At 47.2% G+C, this 23,839-nt stretch overlaps 1 protein-coding gene and 1 long non-coding RNA gene across 3 annotated transcripts; one reads left to right on the forward strand and one right to left on the reverse strand.

Moving 5' to 3' along the window:
• Positions 1–880: 880 nt before the first annotated feature.
• Positions 881–18,186, forward strand: LOC133491969 (androgen receptor-like). 2 transcript variants are annotated; one of them, XM_061803749.1, is made up of 8 exons: positions 881–2,207; positions 7,293–7,444; positions 7,517–7,633; positions 12,006–12,284; positions 12,390–12,534; positions 14,703–14,833; positions 15,956–16,107; positions 16,958–18,186. In XM_061803749.1, exons 1-8 carry the CDS (start codon positions 1,309–1,311, stop codon positions 17,114–17,116), a joined length of 2,034 nt encoding a protein of 677 aa, XP_061659733.1. In that variant the 5' UTR covers positions 881–1,308; the 3' UTR covers positions 17,117–18,186. The 2 variants fall into 2 exon arrangements, with proteins under 2 accessions (XP_061659733.1, XP_061659732.1); XM_061803748.1 differs by having other exon boundaries at positions 7,293–7,633.
• LOC133491972 (uncharacterized) lies at positions 17,269–22,171 on the reverse strand. The gene is made up of 2 exons (XR_009792529.1): positions 21,850–22,171; positions 17,269–21,758 (listed from the first exon to the last, which is right to left on the reverse strand). It is a non-coding gene; the product is annotated as an uncharacterized LOC133491972 (long non-coding RNA).
• Between the last annotated feature and the right edge of the window lie 1,668 nt (positions 22,172–23,839).

The raw sequence follows: 23,839 nt of genomic DNA on the forward strand, positions 1-23,839 counted from the left end.
TCCCACAGCAAACAAGTTTTTTTGTTGCAACTAATTTGCCAGCTTTGCATGCGCATCTGCGTGTTCATCGGCCCAAAACTTCGGTAAAATGTAGTTTTGTGGGGCTCACGTTGGCGGATGGAACCGACCTCTTTTGGCAATACGCCCCCCTCCTCCCCTTCCACACCAATAGGTTTACAGGACGAGTCCTTTTTTTTTTTTTCCTTGAGGTATCAGGTACCACGAGGTCAACCTTTTGACACCTCTCGGCGAGAACAAGCAGACCTGCGAAAAATGTTTCGGCACCAAGTCTGAGAAGGTGTCATATTTGATTATCACGTGAATGAGGCGGCACGAACGTTGTGGTTTGGGGGACAAAGTCTTCAAAGACAACAAAGTTTGCAAAGGAGTGACATCATCAGATTAAAGAAGGGACTTTTGGCTCCGCCCTCGTTCTGCCAATTGAGGCCTAAAAAGGAATCCAGCAAATATTGATATGAGCGAAATGAAATGGGACTTGTCAGCAGGCTGCCAACTGTCAGACAAGAAATTATTTCCATCTTCAAACTACACCAGAGGGGCCCCTAGGTTTTGAACATTTTTTTGTTTGAGTTAAAATGTTGACAGATGAGGCGTGCGGTGATGGTAAAACACGTTTGAAAAATATGGCGATTATTTGTGAACAAAAGGTCAAATCACTCAGCCTTGAAAAAAAAAGTGTGTAGACAACAGGTCAAGTGTCAATGGCTCCAAGATCCGTAATGTCATTTTGTTTTTTTTGGGGGGGGGAAATAGCAGCCATAGCGACCACGTCGAATGCGTAATAGAAGAGCCCCGCCCACTTTGTGCCACTTTAGAGTTACACAAGAGCGCTCAGAGGATCTCATTTGATCCAAAGGATTGCTTTGTGGCATCTCCCCCCCCCCCCTTGCGTTTTTGACACCCCGAAAATTCGCACTGAACAAGGACGCGTGTGTCATCGGCACATTTTTTTTTTTTTTTCTAATTTTGTATTTTTACTGGAAACCAACCGCCTTGGTAGATGCGAGCGGCGCTAAACACTTTGCTGCTTTTCTTCTAGTCAGAAAACAAGAGTGGCTTTTTTTTTGGGGGGGGGGGTGTTTTTTGTTTCGTTTTTCTCTCTATTTTTCTTTGCGTTTGAGGAGGTTCAAAGCTCCTCGGACTTGTTGCGACGCCTCCGCGGCCGGGCTGAGCGCTTCAAAAAAAAAGTTGGCTTTTCCGATTTGTTAAGTGGACTGCAAAAGAATTAACAATCCATAATACGAAGAAAGAAAGAAAGGAAAGAAAAAAAAAAGAGAAAACTACTTGATGGAAATGAGCCAAAGTAGCAGACAGTCGTCGTCTTGTCTCGCGTTTTGGCCAGCGGGCGACAAAGTGGCGGCGGGCGAAAATGTGCCGCCGGCCACCTTTGCGGTCCAAAACCCGGGCGGAGGCGAGACGAGCGGCACCGGCAGCGGCACCGCTTTCGGGGCGTACGAGGCTGCGACGCGGAGCTGCGCGCGGGCCCCTCGCAAGGAGTCGTCCGACCCGCACTCGTGCGCCACCATCTCGGAGACCGCCCGCGAGCTGTGCAACGCGGTGTCCGTGTCTCTGGGGCTCTCGGGGTACTCGAGCGACACCGGCGACCTGGCGCACGCGCTCCCCTCGCAGTGCCTGTACCGAGCCGCCGCCAAGTACCGGTGCTCGTCGTCGCGGCACGAGGAGCGCAACGTCATGTTTCCGAGTTCTGAGGCGATGACGTTGGCTCAACAGCGCGTCAGTCCGCCGCCGCCGCCGCCGTCGTCGTCTTCCGAGCATTCGGAGTTCACGTGCGGCCAGCTCGACGCGGCGCCCCCGTGCCGAGCCTACAAGCCCCCGGAGGCGCCCGCCGTCTTCGGACAGGACGCCGGCGGCTACCAGCTGGAGCGGTTCAGCGTCGCCATCAAGTCGGAGCAGCCCAAGGGCCCGAGCGACCAGGTCCACTGGGGGCCCGACTTCACCCGCAGCGGCGGCGCTTACGACTGCCCCCGGCTGTGGGGCTCGCCCCCGCCGCACGCCGCCGGCGCCGACGCGGCCTTCATCTGCGAACCGTACGAGAGGTGCACCGGCGCCGCCGCCGCCGAGCAGTGGTACCCGGCGGGCGGGACGTCGGCGCCGCCCTACGCCGCCGGTAACTTCATCAAGACGGAGGCAGGAGAGTGGTTGGGGGTCGCCTGCGACGACCACAGGTAAGAAAAGTGTGTCGTCGCTGGCTCACTTATTATTTTTTCATTTATTTTATTTTTTTTGCTGTCCATTGCATATTTGATTTGTTGGGAAAGGGTTGATGGCTCAGGTCCCGAATTTCATTCAGCGTGCGTGTTGCTAAATTCTAACAACATCAACACAAAGGTGATGACCTTTGACTGCAACTGCCGTGACCTCATCTGTCACGACCCCAAAGAGAGCGTCCAAAGCGTTGTACTGAACCGTGCATTTCAGCAAAATGTGGTCAGTCCATCGGACGAACTACATCATCCTTAATATCAAATGTGTGTCTTTTCAGTGTCTTTTTTAAATGCGCCCGCAATGTCCCAAAAGTTCTCTTTCGGCAGAGCGCTGCAGGCAATTGTGGGTCGGAATCGGGCCTGGGAGATTTCCGTGCGCAGTGTTTCATTTTGGTCCCGTTTGTCAGACTTTCCCGCCGTTGCGTCGACTCTCAACGGTCGCGTCAGTCCAGAGCACAAATTTGGGAAGGCGATGACGTGCCCCGTCCTAAACTAAGCCGAGGCGGATCCGCTTTTCTCCCGTCCATGAATATTTGTGGCCAGAGTTCTTCACAACAAACAACATCCTCTGAGTACAATCTAAAAACCGAAAAAACTCGGGGCTATTTTTGTTGTCTTGGTCCATTGCGGTTGTGAGCTCTCATACTACCAATGCAGCAAGTAATGAACATTTTTTTGATTATTTTATAAAGTGTACTACACATGACAAAAAAAAAAATGTGATCAGTATTACGTGAACGACAGCAACTGGACATTCCTCATCAATTTATTTTCAACCGAGTCTCTGGACACGATATTTGTTTGGCGTTCCTCATCAATTTATTTTCAACTGACTCTCGCTCATTCCGAGGACCGAGGATCTTCGCGACCGGCCGATCGGGCCGCCGAACGGAATCGAGGCCGCACGTGAAGAAAGCGGCGACCTGCTTTTATTTCTCGTGTGCCCCTTCGAGTCCACCGCTCCGCATTTGGTGCTTCCTTTCCGACTCCAAACGCGGCTTTGCATTGTTTAAAGCACGCGTCTGGTTTCCATTGCCGCAGCGGATTTGTGCTCTGCCCAACGTGATTTACTGGGCTTTGTTCTATGACACTTCCACATCTGAACTCCATCTAAAAGATCACCGAAGAGCGTCCCTTCCATCCAAATCATCCCGATGTCCTCAATGCAACCGTTTGTCAATTGAAGAAAATGAAACTTTGAACGGTTTATTTTGGGACAACTTAACATTTGGGAAGCAGAAGTGTGTCGCGTTCAGGCCCATTTCGCAATGTCGGAAATGGAAGCTCTCACACGCTGCCGCTGGAGGTGCATTTATGGTTTTGGAGCCAGGCAGCCAGCCAGTTCGGTAGCCCAGCCCACACCAATACAGTATATAAAATTGTTCTTAATAGAAATAAGCGTCACGGTGTTGGCCTCACAGTTCTGAGGACCACGGTTCAATCCCGGCCCTCCCTGGAGTTTGTGTGTTCTCCCCGGTCCCTGAGTGGCCACTCCGGTTTCCTTCCACATCCCAAAAACACACAACCTTCATTGGAGACTCGAAATTGCCTCAAGGTGGGGATTGTGAGTGCGGATGGTTGTTTGTTTCTCTGTGCCCCGCGATTGGCTGGCACCCAGTTGGGGGGGCGTGCCCCGCCTCCTGCCCGATGGCAGCTGGTATTGGCCCCGGCACTCCCGTCTGTGACCCTTGTTCAGGATGAGCGGCTCAGAAAATGGATTGATGAGAATATATATATATATATATATATATATATATATATATATGAAAAATGTGATTTACAAGATTACCGGAACGTTGAATTTCACTGCAGATTAAACGACAAAATTCACATTCATCGTCAGCACAATATGGGAGAGAAATGGAGGCCGTGAGCGGAGAAGTGTTTGAATGGAAGGAACCCTTCAAATGATTGTCCTCGTTGGTATATCACCCGTGGGTGCCGTCGTCCCCTCCGACAATCCAACACTCGGCAATGTTTGTTCATGACAACTCCAAGTGTCTCACCTGCCAAGGCTAAAAAGGACATTCAGGGCATTTTCCACCCAAACTATCCAACAAAAGGACGTCAAATATTATAATGATTATTTTTTTTAAATGTAATGATGACAGGGGAACTTTAATGGGACTGTCGAGGTCTTTGCAAACAATTAGAAAGCCAAAAGCAAGAGTAAAACTAAGTAAACGCTTCCCGGTTCCTCACGAGTTCATTTCCTGTTTGTCAATGGCGTAAAATTTGGGGAATGTACCAATGCGCGGGTGTCATATTCAAGGCCTGGGGGCCAGATCTGACCCCCCCCCCCCAACATGATTTTAGGTGTCCACAAAGGCAACCTCTATTAAATGTTGTGAAAATCTGTACCAAAATCTCAAAGTCAACGAGATAATCTGAGCGTCTTAGCAAACATGAAGAATGATTACAAAGGCCGACATTTCCGATTCCAAAACGAGCGCATACATTTCGTGTGTAAATATGATTACAGATTTTTTGGGGGGATGGTTTCAAAGTCATCACGGCCCCCTGAGGGAAGCCCGAACTTCAATGTGGCCTGCTCCCAAAAATGAGGTTGACAACTTTTTCCATCGTGTTTTTAAGATGCGAACGTTTCTCACTAAAAAGGTTTCCCGTATTATTTGCATGTGGGCTTCCGTCCCTCGTTGCTCAAATCTGCCAAAATGATCACACCAGGCACATTTCTGGCTTTCATCCTTGGTGGCGCTGCAGACTATTTGCAGTTTTTGCCTCCACCTATTCGCAAACCCCCCCCCCCAATTGAAACTGAAACATTATTTATTTGTACTATTTTTTGCTCTTTTACTGTGAACTTTGACATCCTAGCGGCCATTATGTCTGGTTGGTGTTTCTTCTTTATCAAGGCTGACGCAGGGTGCATCCTGCGCCCCCTCCCCTAATCTCGCCTTTCCTTTGGCTGCACTTTCGACATGCAAATATTTCCCACACCATCCCCGTTGGGTTCTGTCGAGTTAGTGCACACAGACGACCATTTTTAACGCAATTATTTGAGGATCTTTGATTTGATGTGTTCAAAAATAGAACCCTGACAAAGTGGGAGAAAACATTTTTTGCTTCTAAATGATGTTTTTTCTCACTTTGGTTTTGTAACATTTTGAGTTTGAAATATTATTATTTGCATCTTTGTACGTGTAGAAAAATTTCTATTTAAAAAAAAAATGTTTTCCATAGTTGTGCACTGCGAGTGCCCCACGTGATGTGCACTCCCGCTTCAAATTTCGCCAAAGTCATCCGGAGTCTACGCTGTGGGCCTTGAAAAAAATTGGTCAGCGGACTGTAAAGGCCCCCCGGGGTCATAGTTTGGACACCAATGCTAATATGCTAAAGATGGTATCTCGTGGACGATGCGCCCAAGCAATCAATGGGTGCAAATGGCAAAATGTCTGCGTGAAAGAAGCGAGACCTGTCGGGCCGCGTGACCATAGTAGAGGAACTGCAAACGCCACCACACTCAGACGTGTTTCTGATGTACGTATTGATCTCATTTTGCTTTGAAATGCACTAGCGGGTGAAAATAGAAGAATCAGCTTTCAGTACGTCGCAATCAGAAGTATAAAAGCAGAATCTTGATCCACACGGGGGCCCGCAGGTACCAGGCACCCCCCCCCCCCAGAGTTCACACTTGACAAAATTGCTCACGAGTGGTGGGACGTTGCGATTACCTTAAAAAAAAAAAAAAAAAACAGAGATGTGATCATTTGAAAGTGTAAACACTCACAGAGAATTAATTTGAGAATGAAAATGCCTGTTTGTTTGTTTCCCACCTCGTAACTATTGTAAGAAACGATGAAGGACAATCGACCGATCAGGATAAAGTACTCACGATCGGCAGATACCGATCAAATGGGCTTAAAGGTCAAGTGTCATCCCTATAAAAATTCTAAAATAGATATTGTCATGACAAATGCGTAAAACATAATTCACTTCAATGTCCATACGAAAAAATAAATATGAGCGGAGAGCGCATCATCCGACAACACCCAAGTGGTCGCCATGATGGCCGCATCGCCTGTCCGTGACGTCACCTGGACGTTCGCCATTGAAAACAGGCTTTTCGCGGACGGCGGCGGCTATGAACAACACCGCCGAGCCGGGGCAGATTATGGCATTGTCGTCGCACGCGGCTGAGTGCGGCATTGTCGGGGGCGTTCTTCAGAGCCGCCGGCGTCCGCGAGCCCGACGTGCAGCCTTCCGCGAAGCCGTGAACGGCGGATGCGGCGCGTCGGGCAGGGTGGCTCATTTTCGGTGCCGAGGTGGCTTATCGCGGAGCCGAGCCGGGCTGCTTTACGGCGTTGTCGTCGAACGCGGTTGAGTGCGCCATTGTTGGGAGCGTTGTTCATAGCTGCTGCTGTCCGGGAGCCGATGCGGCAGCCTTTGCTGGCGAGCCCGTCATATGTACGCCATCTTTTGTTCCGTTATGAGAAACGGATTACGTGGTCCGCCCCAAACTTATTATTTTTTTTAGTAGGTGCATACACACCTCCCTGTCATTTGGCACCCACGAAGGTCTCGTCCTTTGTACCCGTGCAATCCATTTTTTCACAACAAAGCGGGTCTCTTGCAAACTTATGAAGGGTAAATCCATCTTCGTGAAAGTTCCAGCAACCTCTAGCAATGTGACGAACTGGCGTTTTGGCTAACACGGAGGAACGACAAGCTACCTTCCAGCAGGTAAAACTAATAGAAACAAACGGGTCCACGCGCCACGTACGTCACTTCCTGCTGCTTCTCGAAAACAAATCCCTCGAGAGCATTTTCATGGCGGGAGTTACAAAAAGCCACATACGTCAAAGTCATGTTTTGTGGCGAAAAAACACGTGTCCATGTCGGTTGACATTTTTTGTCAAAGAATAAAAAAAAGCTCAGTACTCTCAAATCCTGTGGCAGAATAAATGTTCATTAATATACTAAAAATCACGCATTTCATGTGTATACACTGCAGATGTAGGCATCCACCCAACAGCTCAATTTCGCCGAAAATGCGTTGGTTGACGCCGCTTGTGGCGATTGCAGGTTTGAGACGGGCAGGGAGCAGATGTTCCCCATGGAGTTCTTCTTCCCGCCGCAAAGAACCTGCCTCATCTGCTCGGACGAGGCGTCCGGCTGCCATTACGGCGCGCTCACCTGCGGCAGCTGCAAAGTTTTCTTCAAGAGGGCAGCAGAAGGTAAAAGAAAGCCAAGTGAGGTCTTTGACGTCGACCTCTCTCTTTCAACCTTGTCGCTTCTCCCCCCCCAAGGCAAGCAGAAATACTTGTGCGCCAGCAAGAACGACTGCACCATCGATAAGCTGAGGCGAAAAAACTGTCCGTCCTGTCGGCTGAAGAAGTGCTTTGAGGCCGGGATGACTCTTGGAGGTAAAATTCAATTTGAGCGCAGCCAAAGACAAAAAAAGCGATTGACGGCTTCCTCCTGGTTTTGCTCCCCAACGTAAAACCGCACACGAGAAGAACCGAGCTGCGGCTTTTGTAAAGAGGATCGAGTCAACTCTCGGTTTGCGCAATTAACGAAGCAGAAAGGGTGGATTCCCGGCTCAGATGGTGTGAGGCACAAATAGTACATGCCGGGATCATTACTAGCGCTCAGCACTGGAGGAAAGTAGCAAAAGATGATATTATTTCATGTCAAAAGCCGTCCCTTGATTGGCTTTTTGCCTTAATGGATGATGGCCAAAACACATGGAGGAAAAGGCAAAAAAAGTAAGTATTAGCGAAGTGGCACAAAAAGAGAGAGCACGTACTTGAGTCTCCACAAGTCCCCTCAATTGCGCCATCGCCACAATGGGGGACGGTAGCCGTAATCAAGCCCCCCGACCGAGCCGCCGCGCAATTTCCTCGGCTTCCCCTCGCCGTCGGCCGCGTCTGCGCGTCCTATTAGGCCAGGCTGACGCGGGCCGAGTGCGCTCGTTCGGGTCTCGCGCTCAATTTCCACTCCCATTTCCTCGTTGTGTTTATGGGGGAAAATTGTGCGGGAGGCACAAAGCTGACACGAGGAGACGCGAGTGAAAGCGGCCCAAACGCCGTCTTAATGCAGTGAAAAGGCAGGCGCGCCTTTCTTCGTTTCTCTCATCAGAGATGTTTGATTCCCTTGCGCCACGTCAGCACAGCGCCTCAGTCTTTGATTGTGGACAGGATGCACGCAAAACAAAAATGTTTGGGTGCTTCTTTGATGCAAAACTTTGAAAATTAGGAGATGTGCAAGCACCTTTCCACTGGATTCTGTGGCTAACCTACCGGAAATGGCCTCATTTTGGGACGTAAAAGCTAAACAAAGAAACAAGCGAGTCCGCACTTGCCTGGATTCAATCTTTGCGGATTATCATCGTTACCCAGATGAGAAAAATATAATAAATAATGATAAATAGCAAGCACATTGCTATTTTGATTGGTATCGTGACCGTGCATTGTCTCTTTCGGCACTTACGCAAATGAGGCCAAACATTTTCCATTCAAGGTGGAAAAACAATAAAAGGTATCGATACATATTTTTAGGAAACAATTTTTTGGGCCCCAGATAGAATTTGCTAATTTCTCTTCATGTGTCACGCTGCAATAACTAGGAAGAGAATAAAGTGATGAACTTTTCCAGCAATGATCCAGATTTGGATGAGTTCCATAATTCTGTTGCAAATTAGCATCGCTGGAGATTGTTAGCGCTTCACCGCGTACCGAGTTCGAGTTCACCGTGGGTTGGTACACGTAGTACATGTGCTTGTTGTCTCAATTGTTGTCATGAAGATACGTCTCATTTGATTTCCGTCCCGAAAAGTCTTTAAAGAGAGGCAAAAGGAGAAATTGTTTGATGACGTTTGTTCAGTTTGGCATCTGCTCGAGTGTCGTTTGAAAGCTTGAAATGTGGATCAAATGAATTCCCCATTAAGCCTGGAATGTTCGTTCGGAGGGGCAGCTTTTCAGAGCGCAAGAGCAGGCGGGATGCGCGCGGTCCTCATTTATCGCTGGGCCCGCGGCGATATTTGGACCTCCTCGCCCGACCGAGCCGTTTTCGTCAGAAAAAAAATTTGTCCGTACGTCACGGCGCCGTCTTCCGGATGTCACGAGTCCCGGCCGGCCGGTAGGCTACCTTTTCACGGCAGCTGCCGACGGGCCCGATACGTTGCACGATTTGGCTCGTCCGAGCTTTGAACAACTTGCGACAAACGCTGGTGTTTGAGTCCCGCCGTTGGAAGTCTCGTGTTTATGTTGGCTTCAAGCTCAAGGACGGGGCCACGTTCAAGCCAACCTGTTGATACTGTAAAGGCTCGATCAAGGCCGCGGCTCACAATTTTAATGAAGCCTTTTTATTGAATGTTTGTCATGGGATCTAACGCCAGATATGTCGGCTTTGCAAATGATACTCTGCTACAATTTGCCGGTCGGAGGCCGGCTTAAGCCGCGTCTAAAAGCGGCGCTTCAATATTGATCGACCTCGGCGCGTTTAATGAGAATCTCCTCGCCGAAGCTGCGGCAGCCAAATCGCGAGACAATTAACGTTTACTTTCAGTCATCAGGCAGGAAAATGAACCGGGAGAGGGGGGGGGGGTGTTTTGGAGGCGGACGTCTCCTCCTCTGGCAGAATCAGATTCTTGGGCTCCACGAGGAAGGAAAGCCAAAGACCCATTTTCCTCCAATTCATGAAGAAGCACACCAAGGCTGGACATCCTCGATTAAAACAACTTTGGTTTTGTTCTCTTGAGCACCCATCACAAAGAAGACTCGGGTCTAAAAATACTTCACAACAATCGGCAAGAAAAGATCTTAAGAAAGGGTCGATCTTCTTTGACTTGAACTTGAGGGAAGCCTTTGCACCGGTCCACTTGGGTGCCGCCCACAGATTAGTCGGCAGCGTCCACATCCGCAGTTGGACCGGACCACGCGTGCTGTAAACGTTACAATCCTGCCATGAGAAACTTTGTGAAGCCTTTGGAACGAAATGCTCACAAAATGTGGTCTTATTTTCAACTGAGTCACGACAATTGTTTTCGCTGAATCCAGCATGAAAATATCGTGGCGCCGGGTGAAAACTGTTTAGATGCAACAACTCGTTGAGCCTCTTTTGGATGAGCATTTTTGTCTTTGCAAAGTTCAGCAGTGTTCTTGGGAGCTCACGCCACAGAATCCAGTTTCTTCTGGATTTGATTCTGTCCCTTTGGGTCGTCGTGTCTTTGCGTCAGCCATTTTTTTTTTGTTGCCAAGCTTCAATTAGCAGATTGATGCCTTTAATAAGTTCCTTAGCGGAAAAAAATCTTCCTAAACGGGTGAATGAGGTTTTTTTTTTTTTTTTTTTTTGAATGCGTCCAGGCTCCGAGTGGGCAAAGCGGTCGTCTCCACGATTTTTCTTTGCCTCGTTGAGCTATCTGAAATCCTGCCACAGGATTTGAGAGTAATGAGCTTTTTTTATTCTTTGACAAAAAAATAACTGCAGAGATTTTGAATGCTCTTTTTGTGTTCTCATCGCGCAAACCAGTCTCACTGATCGGACTATAGGTCGGCCTACTTCAATCTCCGTTCAGTTCTTGGAGAAGCTCGGGGGTTTGCATGCTTTTCCCTCTGTGAATGTTTACAAAGCTCGGCTAATAAAAACATTTTGCGTGGATCTTGTTTAACTGTTGTGACTTGGATGAAGGTCACAAAATCATGTTGTGACTGAATTTTTGCAGAAAATCAAGTCGTTAAACCTTTTCTTGGAACAGGATTGAACTAGCAGTAGATAATGAGGTAAAAAAAAAATAAAATAAAATAAACTGACTCTGAGACTTCACGGTAATCCCTCCTTCCCGCCCCCGCTTGCATCTTCTGCACACGGAGCAAATATCTTGAAAGGAAACCGCAAAACGAGGTGGGGAAAAAATATCACGTGGAGCGCCACCATATGTCAGTCAACATGCATCTGACGACCTCGTCTTTGTTTTTGGGAGTCACATCCTGTTTTTTTTCTCTTCAGCGGTTCAGAGTTTCTCATTTTCTTGGTTGCTGTACTGGAGGGCAGAAGCCTGAAAAAACGCCTACTCAGATACACGCAATAAAATGTGTAATACTAAGCAACTAAAAATGGTATCAAGAAATTGTAAAACGTTTACGTCCCTTCTTGGAGTCTCTGCAGTCGAGAAAATGTTCCCTCCTTGTCTTGCGCGCAGAGTCTCCTGTTGAATGTACTATGAACCCTTCCCAACCCTAAAACGTAGCGAGAGCAACGTTAACATTCACTAAAGTGTCACCTGAAGGTGCCGACTGGGCCATTTTAGCCGTGTTTAAGTCCGTCGAGTGCACCTTTTTTGTTTTTTTTTTTTTTTTTATCTCTCGGTTTCACACGTGAGCTTTTTCTGTCGTCTCCATATTGCCGAACGTAAAGCAAATGGCCGCCCCGACGGTGGCTTTGCGAGCCTGCAAAATCCCAGAGGCAGAAAAGAATTTCAAAGCGGGCCAGGGGGGGAAAAAAAACCCACACATGAAGACCTTTTCACCAGATGAGACTCATCTGGTCAGTATGACTCAATAATTGGAGAGATTAGTCTTTGTATTGTCGGCTGCAGATGGGACATTTCGAAATGGAGCGATTGATTCAAAAGTGGGATGACTTGAATTCTCGGAACGGCCGTCACCTCTTCGGCTGAGTTGCCTGGCTCAGATTTTTGATACGTCAGGATGGGTGATGGTTTTCTCTTCAATTCGTTTCGCTGCAACGAATCGCTAACAGGTTTTATTTTATTTTATTTTTTTTTGGGGGGGGCAGCACGCAAGCTAAAAAAGATCGGACAACCCAAAAACGCCAAAGACGACAAAGCCGTTCAGGATCCAGCAGAGGTCGTCAGGCACCTCGCGCCTGAAAAAAGCCTGAACTCCAACTCGCAGGCGGTCTTCTTGAACATCCTGGAGTCCATCGAGCCAGAGGTGGTGAACGCGGGCCACGATTACGGCCAGCCCGACTCGGCGGACTCTCTGCTCACCAGCCTCAACGAGCTTGGCGAGAGACAACTTGTCAAAGTGGTCAAATGGGCCAAAGGACTCCCAGGTGAGACGTTTTGGAGCAAACTGGACGACGAGCCGCGAGAACGTTGAAGGAAATGTCCAGTCGTTATTTTGCTTGAATGTTGACGACATGTGATGATGCTCGTAGGTTTCCGGAATCTCCACGTGGATGACCAAATGACGGTCATCCAGCATTCGTGGATGGGCGTGATGGTGTTCGCCTTGGGCTGGCGCTCCTACAAGAACGCCAACGGCCGGATGCTCTACTTTGCGCCCGATCTCATCTTCAACGAGTAAATGAGCAAAACTGCACGGCACTCGGCACCGCGTTCTTTGTCTCCGTCTTCTCTACTCGCGTGACAAAAGGTCGACGCTGTATTTGAGGCGTTCTTGATGGAGTAGAACTAGATAGATGCGGTCTTTTCAGGCGTCTCCTCGGTCCTGTTCGCTCAAACTCTTGACGGCTCTGCTGAGTGAAACCGATTCCGACGAGAATGTCGCACAGCCGCATCGCCGCAGCCGGAAAAGACGTACACTCGTATTCGCGTCCGGAAACGATTTTCTCGCGTCACTGTGAGGAAAAGAATCTACGGCCGCTTAATGAAAACCTTCCAAATATGAATTGGAGGCTCTCTATTGAAATGGAGGACATTGGGAATCCCTTTTCTTGGTGTGGTGCCTTAGCTGGTAAGGTGGAGCCTTTTTGTCTGCTCAACCTTGCGCGGCGGAGACGCCGGTCGGGCTAACGGGCTGAAGGAAAATGATAATCATATTCCTGCAAAAGCATCAATTGCTATTCTGCTATTTTACTCTGTTCCGCTCCTGTTGGTACGTGACACTAGTTATGCTAAGCAGAAGCTAAAACGTGTTTAACAAAGACGACAAATAGTCCGTATTGACGCGTTTGGGCAAAAAAAAAAAAAAAAAAAAAGCATGGAAATGATTTCAGTTGTGAAAAAAAAAAACCCCAAACATTTTTACAGTTTGGATTAAAGACGCTAATGCATTTTCAAAGCTTATTTAAACAGATAAATGGAATCTCTGCGTCCATGTGGCGGTGGGGGGGGTAGATAAATTGGCCTTGCATAGGTTACAAATGAGTTTGCTGAAGCAATTATTGCTCCATATTGGAGTCATCTTTAGAATGATTGGTGCTTCTTTTCCACGCGTTGTCTTGTTTATACCTTTTAGCGTGTCGCAGGCCATTTGGAAACTTTGGGCAAAACGCCAGCCCACATCCATCAGGCTCCAGATCCCCAAGGAGGAAAAAAAGCGCAATAGAAATTGGACACATGGGTGTTGGCCATGAAAAGTTGTCCCAAAATGGCGTTTAAAATCAATTTCCAAGCATGTTCTGTGACTACATTACACTCCACTTTCACGGTTTCCAACTTGTTAAAACCACATTTGAGAGTAATGTAAGTCGGGCAAATCAGAGTCATGATAGAAGTCGGTTGTTCTTCAAGGTGTGCCGGATTAGCGGCTCCAAATGGGGCCGGCCAATTACGCTCGGCGGAGCCCCGGCGTAATTCCGCAGAGGTGGGTAATTTGAGCTATTTGAAAGAACTGCCAAGCCAGCCAGGCAGCCGGCGCTAAGTGTTAATGGACTCAAGTGCTCCCTGTCACTTGGCTTCTTACTGTCTCCTGCCAAGCCCGGGCCATCCTTTTAAAAGAGCGACAAAAAGCAGCCGCCGCCATCAGCAAATTCAGCCGCGAGTGAATAATTCTCACAGAAAAGCGGAGGCGAGCTGCGCCTTCACCCGCCCATGACGTGGAAGCGTTTCTGGCGCGCCGCTCTTGTAATTGCCGACAAAGAGATGAGGCTGCACGTGAAGTGAAAAAAAAAAAATAAATAAAAAAAAAAATTAACCATAGCGTCTTAGTTTGGCTAAAGAGAATGCCGTCTTCCCGGAGTCGGGGAGTTTCTCAAATCGGCCCCGGTTAATTCTGCGCTTCCTGTTTGGCCAGAACGGAACACCCGCCGACGTGTCAATAACGCCCCGTGGCTTCCGAACAGAACCTTTCAAAGGTCACGGCAGCGGTCCGGCCGGTCGGGATCGGTCCCATTTCGCAGAGCCGTCTGCCGCCTGCCGCGTTCTGTTCCATCCCAAACATTCATTTACGACTGATGAAATCTTCTCCTGTCTTCGTGTTGGCCTCGCAAGCTTCTTCATAAGGCGGTCATTTGAAATTCTTCATAAAATGGAAGCCAAGTGAAATGATTAAACTTTGGTCTTCTCTTCTCAGAATGGGAAATGCCCAATTTCTAGTTTTCCTGACCTCACATTGTCGGAAGGAAAATCCGCTTTTGTTCCTCTCGCATGACTATTTCCATCAATTTGGCGGTCACCTCTTGACTCTCCCAACCAAACGCACGCCGTTTAAAACCTTCCGCCCTTCTGATTTGAGCGTTCCCGTGACTCGGCCTCACCCCCCGCGCCGTTCTCCCCACCCCCTGCAGGCACCGGATGCAAATCTCCACGATGTACGAACACTGCGTCCGAATGAAGCACTTGTCGGAGGAGTTCATGCTGCTGCAGCTCACGCACGACGAGTTCCTCTGCATGAAGGCCTTGCTCCTCTTCAGCATTCGTAAGTTGCCGCTCGCGCGCCCCCAAAGTCGCCCTCGGCGTCACCTTCCCGCCCTCGACTGAAATTAACATTCCAGTTTCAAGAGAGTTCGGCTTCGAAGTCCATTGCAGGCGATGTCGTGATATGCAGTCAAAGCAGGGAGCCGGCGGAGGAACAATTAGAAAGATGGAGGCGAGAGGAATGAAGATTAGCCCAAGTAAAACTGAATAGATGTGCGGGGATGAGAGGGGCGGAGGGGCAAGAGTGAAGCTCCAGGGAGAAGAGATGGCGAGGGTGCACGACTTCACATTCTTAGGGTCAAGAGAGTGGTAAGGAAGTGAAGAAATTGGTCCGAGCAGGGTGGAACAGTTGGCGGAAGGTGTCTGGTGTTTTATGTGACAGAAGAGTCTCCGGTAGGATGAAGGGCAATGTCTATAAAACAGTGGTGAGGCCAGCAGATTAGAGACGGTGGCACTGAAGAGACGACAGGAAGCAGAAATGGAGATGCTGCGGTTCTCACTCAGAGTGAGCAGGATGGATAGGATTAGAAATGAGCTGATTAGAGGAAGGGACAGCCAAGGTTGGAGACAAGGTTCGGTCGAGAGAGCAGACTTTGATGGTTTGGACATGTCCAGAGGTGAGAGAGTGAGGAAATTGGTAGGAGGATGGCAAGGATGGAGCTGTCAAGGAAGAGAGAGCAAGAGGAAGACCAAAGAAAAGGTGGGTGGATGTTGTGAGGGAAGACGTGAGGACAGTGGACAGTGTTAGAGGAGGAGATGCACAAGATATGCTGCGATGGAAAAAGATGACATGCTGTGGCGACCCCTAACGGGACAAGCCGAAAGGAAAAGAAGTGCAAACTATTTTGCTTGGGAAGCAGCAGTCGGCATTCAGATTTTTTCAGCCAAAGTGGCCTCGTCGTCTGTCTGCGCAAGAGCTAGTTAGAATCTTCTGGAAATGATCTGGCCACATCTTGGAATCCAAACAATCCGAATGATTCGATTCAAATGTCAGGTATTACTTGCCCTTTGTTTTCTGGTAAGTCTGGAAATTCCAGGTCAGAAATCTCAAATCTCCACGTGGAAACATTTGTTGTCGTGAAAAAGAAAGCCTGGCAATTTGGTTTTTTTTTTTGGGCTGCAGTTCCAGCCGACGGTCTGAAGAACAAGCAGTACTTTGACGAGCTGCGGCTCACCTACATCACCGAACTCAACCGGCTGGTTAGTTACCGCATCACGGCCAACTGCGGCCAGAGGTTCTACCAACTCACGCGGCTGCTCGACTCCCTCCAGATGGTGAGTCCACGTCCTCCGCGTGCGTCCGTTCAAAGAGACCAGTCCAATATGGTGGGAAGAAAGAACCGATTCACGACGCGACTGCGTTTCCGGTGGCCTTCTATCGCTTGCGGCCCGAGCGCGATGTTCTTTGCCGTTGTCAGTTGGGCATCTTGATGTGATCTGGGTGGCAGGCGAGACGTGTCAGAAACCAAACCGCAAGTCTTGCATCTTTATTTGAGTCGATCTGAAACGGGCTTGATTGACTCATAACGGAGCTGAAATTCAACTTTTTTGCAAGGAATTCCCTCCCCGTGGAAAACATTTAAATGGCTCGGGGCGAAAGGAATGAAACGACTTGCGTGGGACTCGGGCGGCTTCAGATAAAAACCGTATGAAGGCGAGGGGACCGGAATGCGTTTAATATTTGGAGAGCAGCCGTTTATAAAAGCTGCTGGTTTTCTTGCGGTCGTGCCGCAAAATGAACCAACCCCAACGAAAACTTTTGCAAGTGGCCTCAGAAATGCGTCAAAACTCAAATTTTCTGACGGTTTTATTCCTCCATAAATGCAAGATGGATGGAGTCGTCAATGGCCGCCTGGCCCGGGATTGGAAGATGGGATTTTATGACTCTCCCATTTTCCATCTTTTGTCATTCAAATTTGTACAGTTGCATTTTTCTTTGTAAATGAATGAAAAGCGACACTTAAGGAATTCCCAAAAATAAAAATAAAACTGTGTCCTTCGGGGATATGCTTCGAATTCACACGTGCGGCTATAAAAACCGAATGAGGGATCTCAATTCGAAACGGTCATAATGTGCAAGGGTTCATTTATTTATTTTTGTGACAATAACGTTTTGTTTTTCCAGACGGTAAAGAAGTTGCATCAGTTTACGTTCGACTTGTTCCTCCAAGCTCAGTCGGTGCACGCCAAGGTGAGCTTCCCGGAGATGATCGGAGAAATCATCTCAGTCCACGTTCCAAAGATGCTGGCGGGTTTGGCCAAACCCATCATGTTTCACGAGTAGAACGGGAAGGGAGTGGCGGGGGGGGGGCACTAGATCTTTGCTTTGCTGCCAACATAAACTGTAACAAAAGCTATGTACTGTTTCCTAAACTCGTATTCATGTTCAGTTCATTTTATCTCCAATTTTAAGCCATATTTTTTTTTTTGGGGGGGGGGGGGGGGGGCAATCAGCTCACGCGCTTGTCTGTTTCCGAGCTGAGGTGTCACAAAGCAAACCAAGACGTAAACGATTCTGCAAATCAACCCCACGCCGACCGGGGAGGTTGAAAAACACGTTCCCGACCCTTTGGTTGGGTAAACCCTGGACAGTCGAAGCCCAGGAAGTCCAACACACCAGGTGCCTCGACAAAAAAGTGCCATTGCTCCGTTTTGTGTGTTTTATGGGGGGAAAATTGGCCAAAAGCATGCTTGACTGTTGCGTTTTTTGAACCCTTGATCTTTTTGTAAGTCCGCAAGTGGCTCAGCAAGGAGTTCGGGATGAGAGCAAGACAAACGGAGGACGTACGGTAAAAATCGTACATGTGGCGTACCTCTGGAGTCATGCACGAGTACTCCGCATTTTGCGGCAGCCCCAAAACATCAAATGTTTGTCTTTAATGTGTAGCGTTGTACAAAAAAAAAGAAAGAAAAGAAAAATAATGGCTGCCATTATCACACCTGACGGAGACGAAGAGGTCTCTAGGCAGTTTCTGGAAGGGACACCCAAGTGTTACAGAACCGCTGCCTGAAACGGGAGCGCACGAGTTGTAGGATTTTGCCTTTTTTTAATTTTTGTATTTTGATTTTAAAGTAATGGTCGTAACTGTAGTCGTCGTGATTTAATATTCAAGTCTTGTTAAATTTTCTCCTGGTCTATATCTCAAGAACCGGCGCCGGGTTGCTGCTGAGTCCCGCGGGCTCAAAGCGAATTGTACAATTTTTTGTTTTGAACACTGTAAACGCATGGGATGGATTGACAATTAAATTAAAACTAAAATATGACCGACAGCTCTCAAGAGCGATGCCAGAGATGTTTGGCACCCATGCGGTGTCGCAAGAACTACAATAATAAAAAATATATTGGCAAAATCATACCTCTGTCGACGTCAGTTTGTGTGCCTTTGTGAAACGGTTTTGTTTTGGATCAGTTTTGGATAGTGAACAGGGACCGTGTGGATCTGACTACTTCAAACAAAACCCCAAAAAATGCTATTGGATGATAATTATTTTTTAAAGAAATGGGCCTCTTTTGATTGTTACTCCCAACTCACCATTCTGACATTGGATGTGCTTTAAAAAATAAAAATAATGAAAAAAAAAAAAGACATACAATGGAGAAAAGTTAGATATACACTTTACCTCCAAGTGCCAAATTCATATTTTATGAATGATTTTAACATTTCAAGTAATACATACCTGCCAAGGTTGTGTTTACCTTCCCTTCAACACGTGAAACAACCTGCAAAAAAGTGCACACGCGCCTCTGCCGTACGGCGGCGACATGGAACGAAACAATAAGTGATGACTCATGCAAAATATTAAATGTTGCATACTTTGCCGTCAACAATGTTTCTCATTTAACGACAGCCGCACCTCGCATGTAGAATATGGAGTTTCTGCTGTTGCTGTACAGCGAACCCACTTTATAGAGGATGGTACATTCCAGACTCGTTCATAAAATATTCCTTAATGCATGTTGTCATTCTCTTTCTTGCATTGTTTAAAAAAAAAAAAAAGTTATGGTAACGGTAAAGTTGACACAACAAACGAGAAAATGAAACAAGCCCCAAAATGTTCAACCAAAGCGTCTAATTTCCTCTAATGAACGTTAGCTAGCTTAATGCAATGTGAAAATAATGAAAATTAGCATTGACGTAAGGGGAATTTGAAATTGTCATACAGCTCTTTAGACACGTACATGCAATATTAAAAATGTCAAAACACAGTACGCACGACCTGCTCTCAATTGACCCCTGCGTGGATATTGCGCAATCCGCGTCACTGACCAATCAGAGGCCAGAGATCCGCATAGACCGAAGCCCGTTTTTGCTCCCGCCATTTTCTCAGACAACATTGCGCGGTCCAGTATAGGTTTAGTTAGCGTTTTATCGCGTATATGGGTTATTGAACAAAAAATATGGTTAAGAGGTGTCGTCACGGACTTTGTAATCGTGACGACGGGTATCCTGAAAGGCGAGTCTGTGGGAGTTCGATTCGTACCCTTTCCAAAACCGAAGACCCAGTCCGAAAAATGCCTCCGATGGATCAAACTTTGTGGAAGACCGCATCATCAACTAAATCCATCTAATATCAACCGGAGCAGATAATGTTTGCACCAAGGTATGGCCTATATTTGATTTTTAATACACATCTCGTATAAATGAATTCGAAGTTCTTCGCTAGCATAACAGTGCTGCGTGTGAACGATTGCCACACTTATTCTTTGTCGAGCGATATTTAGCGATGATCGGACTCCACAAATGTGTCGATTTCTTGCCGGCTCGCGGCCGAAGCTTAATCAGACTGTGTTTGCATGAAGATATGCCCTAAATTTGATTTTTAATACACGTCTCGTATAAATGAATGAGACGTTCTCCGCTAGCATAACATTGCTACGTGTGAATGATTGAATGAAATCAGAAGCATGGAGTCTCTCTCAGTTCAGAATGTATTGTATTGTATTTGCCATTTTTACTGTTTGTCTTACGTCAGCGCACGTGGCGTGACGTCACTTCAGGAGGCCTGGTTAAGTGCCCTGTACGGAGGGGTCATTTAACGTCACATTTGGATTTGGTTGTGAGCCGCGATCGCCCAATCAAAAATCTGCAATCCAGATTGTTGAGTAGCAAACGGAGCCGTTTGCTCACAAGTGAAAGCAGCCGTCGCCGTTTCGTGAGCGTCGCCTCGACGGTAGCCCGTCCTTGGAAAAAAGACAAAAACTCGCATCCCACCTTTGTACCGACAACACGCGACCATCACGTCACTTCCATGCGTTCGAAACGCCGTCGTCGGAACTTGTTGATGTTTTGGAGGGAGTCAAAATCCAGTGTGGAAGTGGCCACTTTGGAGAACCGAACCACGATTCTTGATCGTCTTGATAGTTTGTGGCAAAAAAAAAAAATGGGGTGCACTTCTTGGCCGCTACCAGCAGAGGCGCCGTTGACTCGGGACGAGTCTGCGGTCCAAAGAACGAACGCGGCCGTACTCGGCTGTGTGAATTGACCTCCATCCGCAAAATGCTCTTCGAATTGTACATTTCGTCACGTTTGCTGCAATGATCCCCCCCCCACCCAAAAAAATAAAAGGCTCAAATGGATTTGAAGCTCGGAAATCTCGTCAAATGGCCGTCTTGAGACGCATCTTGACAATTGTACTCAACGGAAATTGGACTTCAGAACATTCAAAGCACCAATTTATTTCCAAAGGTTCTTCGTTGTTGGACTGCTAAATGGAACGTCGATTTATGTATTGATTATGATTGAAAGCGGGGTTATTCGTGTTCAACTTTGATCATAAAATCCATTTTCATCATTTGTGGCCATTTGGAATCACTTAAAAATTTGTAAATGAATGTATGACGTTCGGGAGGAGCAGCCTGTTGTGTTTCGGGGTTGAACTTTTTTTTTTAGGGTTAGGCCGGTTTGTTGTGAACAATCGTTTTGGGTTCCATTGAAATGCGCACGAATGTGTCATTTTGAAGCTTTCGCTATTGAGCTCGTGCACGTCACGTCGACATTTTCCCGGCGCCATATTGCAGGTCAAAAAAAGGGCTCGGCATGTTGGGGGGAGGGGGGGGTGATCATTGAACCGGAGCGGAATATACACCATGCCCGAGACTTGTTGGTTGTCACAACAGACGAGACAGATATTACAAAGAGGTCGTTTGATAGAATACCATCTGAAAAGACCAGAAAAGATTTATGGATTTCGGCAATTAAACGTGATGGACGTCGCCCAACCAAAATACACACACGACTCTGTAGCGATCACTTCAGGTAGGAATTATTATTCTCAATCTCAAATTACCAAAAAGTATTTACAATGCCAAATTGGCTCATTTGAGAACAATGCTTAATTATTTTTTTTTAAACGTACATGGAGGCGTGTTGGGGCTACACGTTAAAATGTCGGTAAACCTCTCTGTGAGACTTTTTTTTTTAAAAAAATATGCATTGTTCTCAAATGAGTCCAATGTGTATTTGAAAGAAAATTCGTAAAACCGTTGGCACGTAGGTTTACGTAGGTTAACGTGTGGCCGCAACACGCTTCGTGTACGGAGGAGCAGACTCTGTCTTATTTTTATTTTTTAACGCATTGTTCTCAAATGAGCCAAATTGGCATTGTAAATACTTCTTGAGAAACTCGCTTGACCTCTTTTTTTCCCCTGATCATAGTTAATGAATGTGAGTTTGTGTAAAACCAGGGGTCATTTATTTCAATATTGGTATTTGTATCGAATACGAGCTGAAAAGATCAAGGAATTCCGTTAACGTGTAGCCGAACACGCTTCCGCGTTCAGGAGCGTTGAGACCAGATCCGGCAAGGATATTTGTATGCGTCCAGACTTTTCTATGCTTTCAAACTGGACCATTTACTCACCAGATCCGTGCGTAGATCCAGTTGTGCAAGACAAGCGGAAGCCAATTAACAGTCCGCTTTCTTATCTGCGAAAAGATCGATTCGGGCATTAAATATGGGTCTTCCTCCTCCTCCTCCTCCTCCTCCTCCTCAATTGTCTCTCATCTTTCCACGTACCTTCGTTTATTAACAACTTCTAAAGCGGACGCGACTCTGCGCGTCGTGCTCGAAGACGGGATTTTCGTGCTGTCTCCGAGCGGCTCCGCGTTGATGATTGATTGATCCTTGACCAACACTTCCGGCCATTGACGTGGTTTGATGACGTAGGTGACCAGCTCCGGACTCTACGTGTATACTTTCCGCTAAATGTGATTTCAATTATCCTCATAAAAGCGGACTTTTTAAAATCCATCTTTTGTATTCATTGCATTGGTGACGAATCACAATCAGCTTTGTTGGCCAAGTGTGTAAAAACACAAGGAATTTTTCTCCTTCATGAATATTAATCTAATTGTAACGGGCCAGCTCCTTTCAATTTTGTCGCAATTCGGTAAAAAAAAAAAAAAGGGGGGGGGGGGGGGATTGCGGTCCAAAAAGTTGGACCTATTCACCAGCGCGGCGCAAGGAAGGCAAGCAAACGACTTGATCAGCACCAGAAATCGCCGGCGTGACCCGAATCCAAACGAAATGACGGCCTCTCGAGTAGGAGAAGTTTTCAGTTGGTTCCGCCACCAAAGAATGGCAGTTACATTGCTTGCTTGTAAATTTTCGATTCAACCAGTTCGTGACTATACCGTTGTGTGTCCGTTTAACATGAAGTCCCCCCCCCCCACACCACCAAAAAAAAAACAAAACAAAAAAAAAAAAACAAACGGGAGGCCCAGCGACGCCACTGGTTGCGCGCCGGTGACGACGTCCGATTTATCAGAGCTTTTAATTGAAAAAGTCGGGAGGAATATAATTTTGTCCATTCGCATCATTGCTGTGTTGCTCCCAAAACTTTAGGGAGACACTTTTTTTTTAAAATTTGTAAATGACTTTATCAAAGAATGCTTCTCCGATTAGTCTCAACAGATGTGCTTTGAGGACAGTGTGCACATCCACAAATTAATAACAATAGACATGAAAAGAAGCCAAACTGCAGAAATGATCAAAGTTAGTTGGTGTAAAAATACATTTTTGTTTATTTCTTGCTGGCCGTCGGGCCAACATTCCCGCCCCGGAGGCCTCGAAGCGGCTCGTGGGCGAGTCCGCTGACAAACGTGAGCAGCTCCTCTGCAAAGTCGAGTGCCTCGTTGCTGCCCAACTTTGCGCGCGCGTTCGGACCCATCTGCGGGGCTCTGTCGCGTGACTACGACCACGTGAAAATATGCACAAGGGGCCCGCAAATGTTTTTGTAAACGGCCTCACTTGATCTTTCTAATTGTTGCTCTTGGTATTGTGATACTGGACTTTTAGTCCCATTTTCTTGTTGGATCTATGATCTATACAAGCAATGCGAGTGTGTTCAGATTCCTCCCCCCCCCCCCCCGGGGTGTATGTAACAGCCGTTGCTGCTTCTTTTTAAGGCAATTAAAATCAACATGACAAGCAAAGAGAAATTTGATTTGAAAAGCCGCCTCTTCGCACTAGCATCACTTTTCAGTCGACCTCCGGGGTTGTTGGCATAAACACTCCAACCACGTCGACGATCTCACAGCTGTGAAGAGCCCAATGTTGATTTTTTATTTTTAGATTATTTTTGGGGGGATTTTGGAGCGACAACAAAAGTCTCTCTCACACACACACTGCGTGCGCGGACACGTTGGTGAGTTTTGCCACTGGCTGAATGGAGACGAGCCGCGGGGCAAATGAATTTCCACGCGCTGCTGGTGAGATTTCCTGCCCGCCTGCCTGGCACTGAAGGTTGGAATGCGGTGGGAGGACGTGAAGAGAAATACTACAATCAGGTTTGGATCATCGTCGACCTTTCCACTAGGAAAAAAGCTGCCTTGCTGTGTGTGTGTGAGGGACCCAAAAAAAAAAAAAAAAAGCTTCCAAATGTAAAATTTCACAAATCGGAAGCTCAGTGAGAGAGTCTGATAGCTAAAGTTGGATAAAACATGAAAAATGGCTTAAAATAGGTGGCACGGTGGCTCAGCTGGTGGCACAGTTCTGAGGACCCCCC

This window comes from Syngnathoides biaculeatus, chromosome 18 (assembly GCF_019802595.1).
Source record: "Syngnathoides biaculeatus isolate LvHL_M chromosome 18, ASM1980259v1, whole genome shotgun sequence".
NCBI classification, from domain to species: domain Eukaryota; kingdom Metazoa; phylum Chordata; class Actinopteri; order Syngnathiformes; family Syngnathidae; genus Syngnathoides; species Syngnathoides biaculeatus.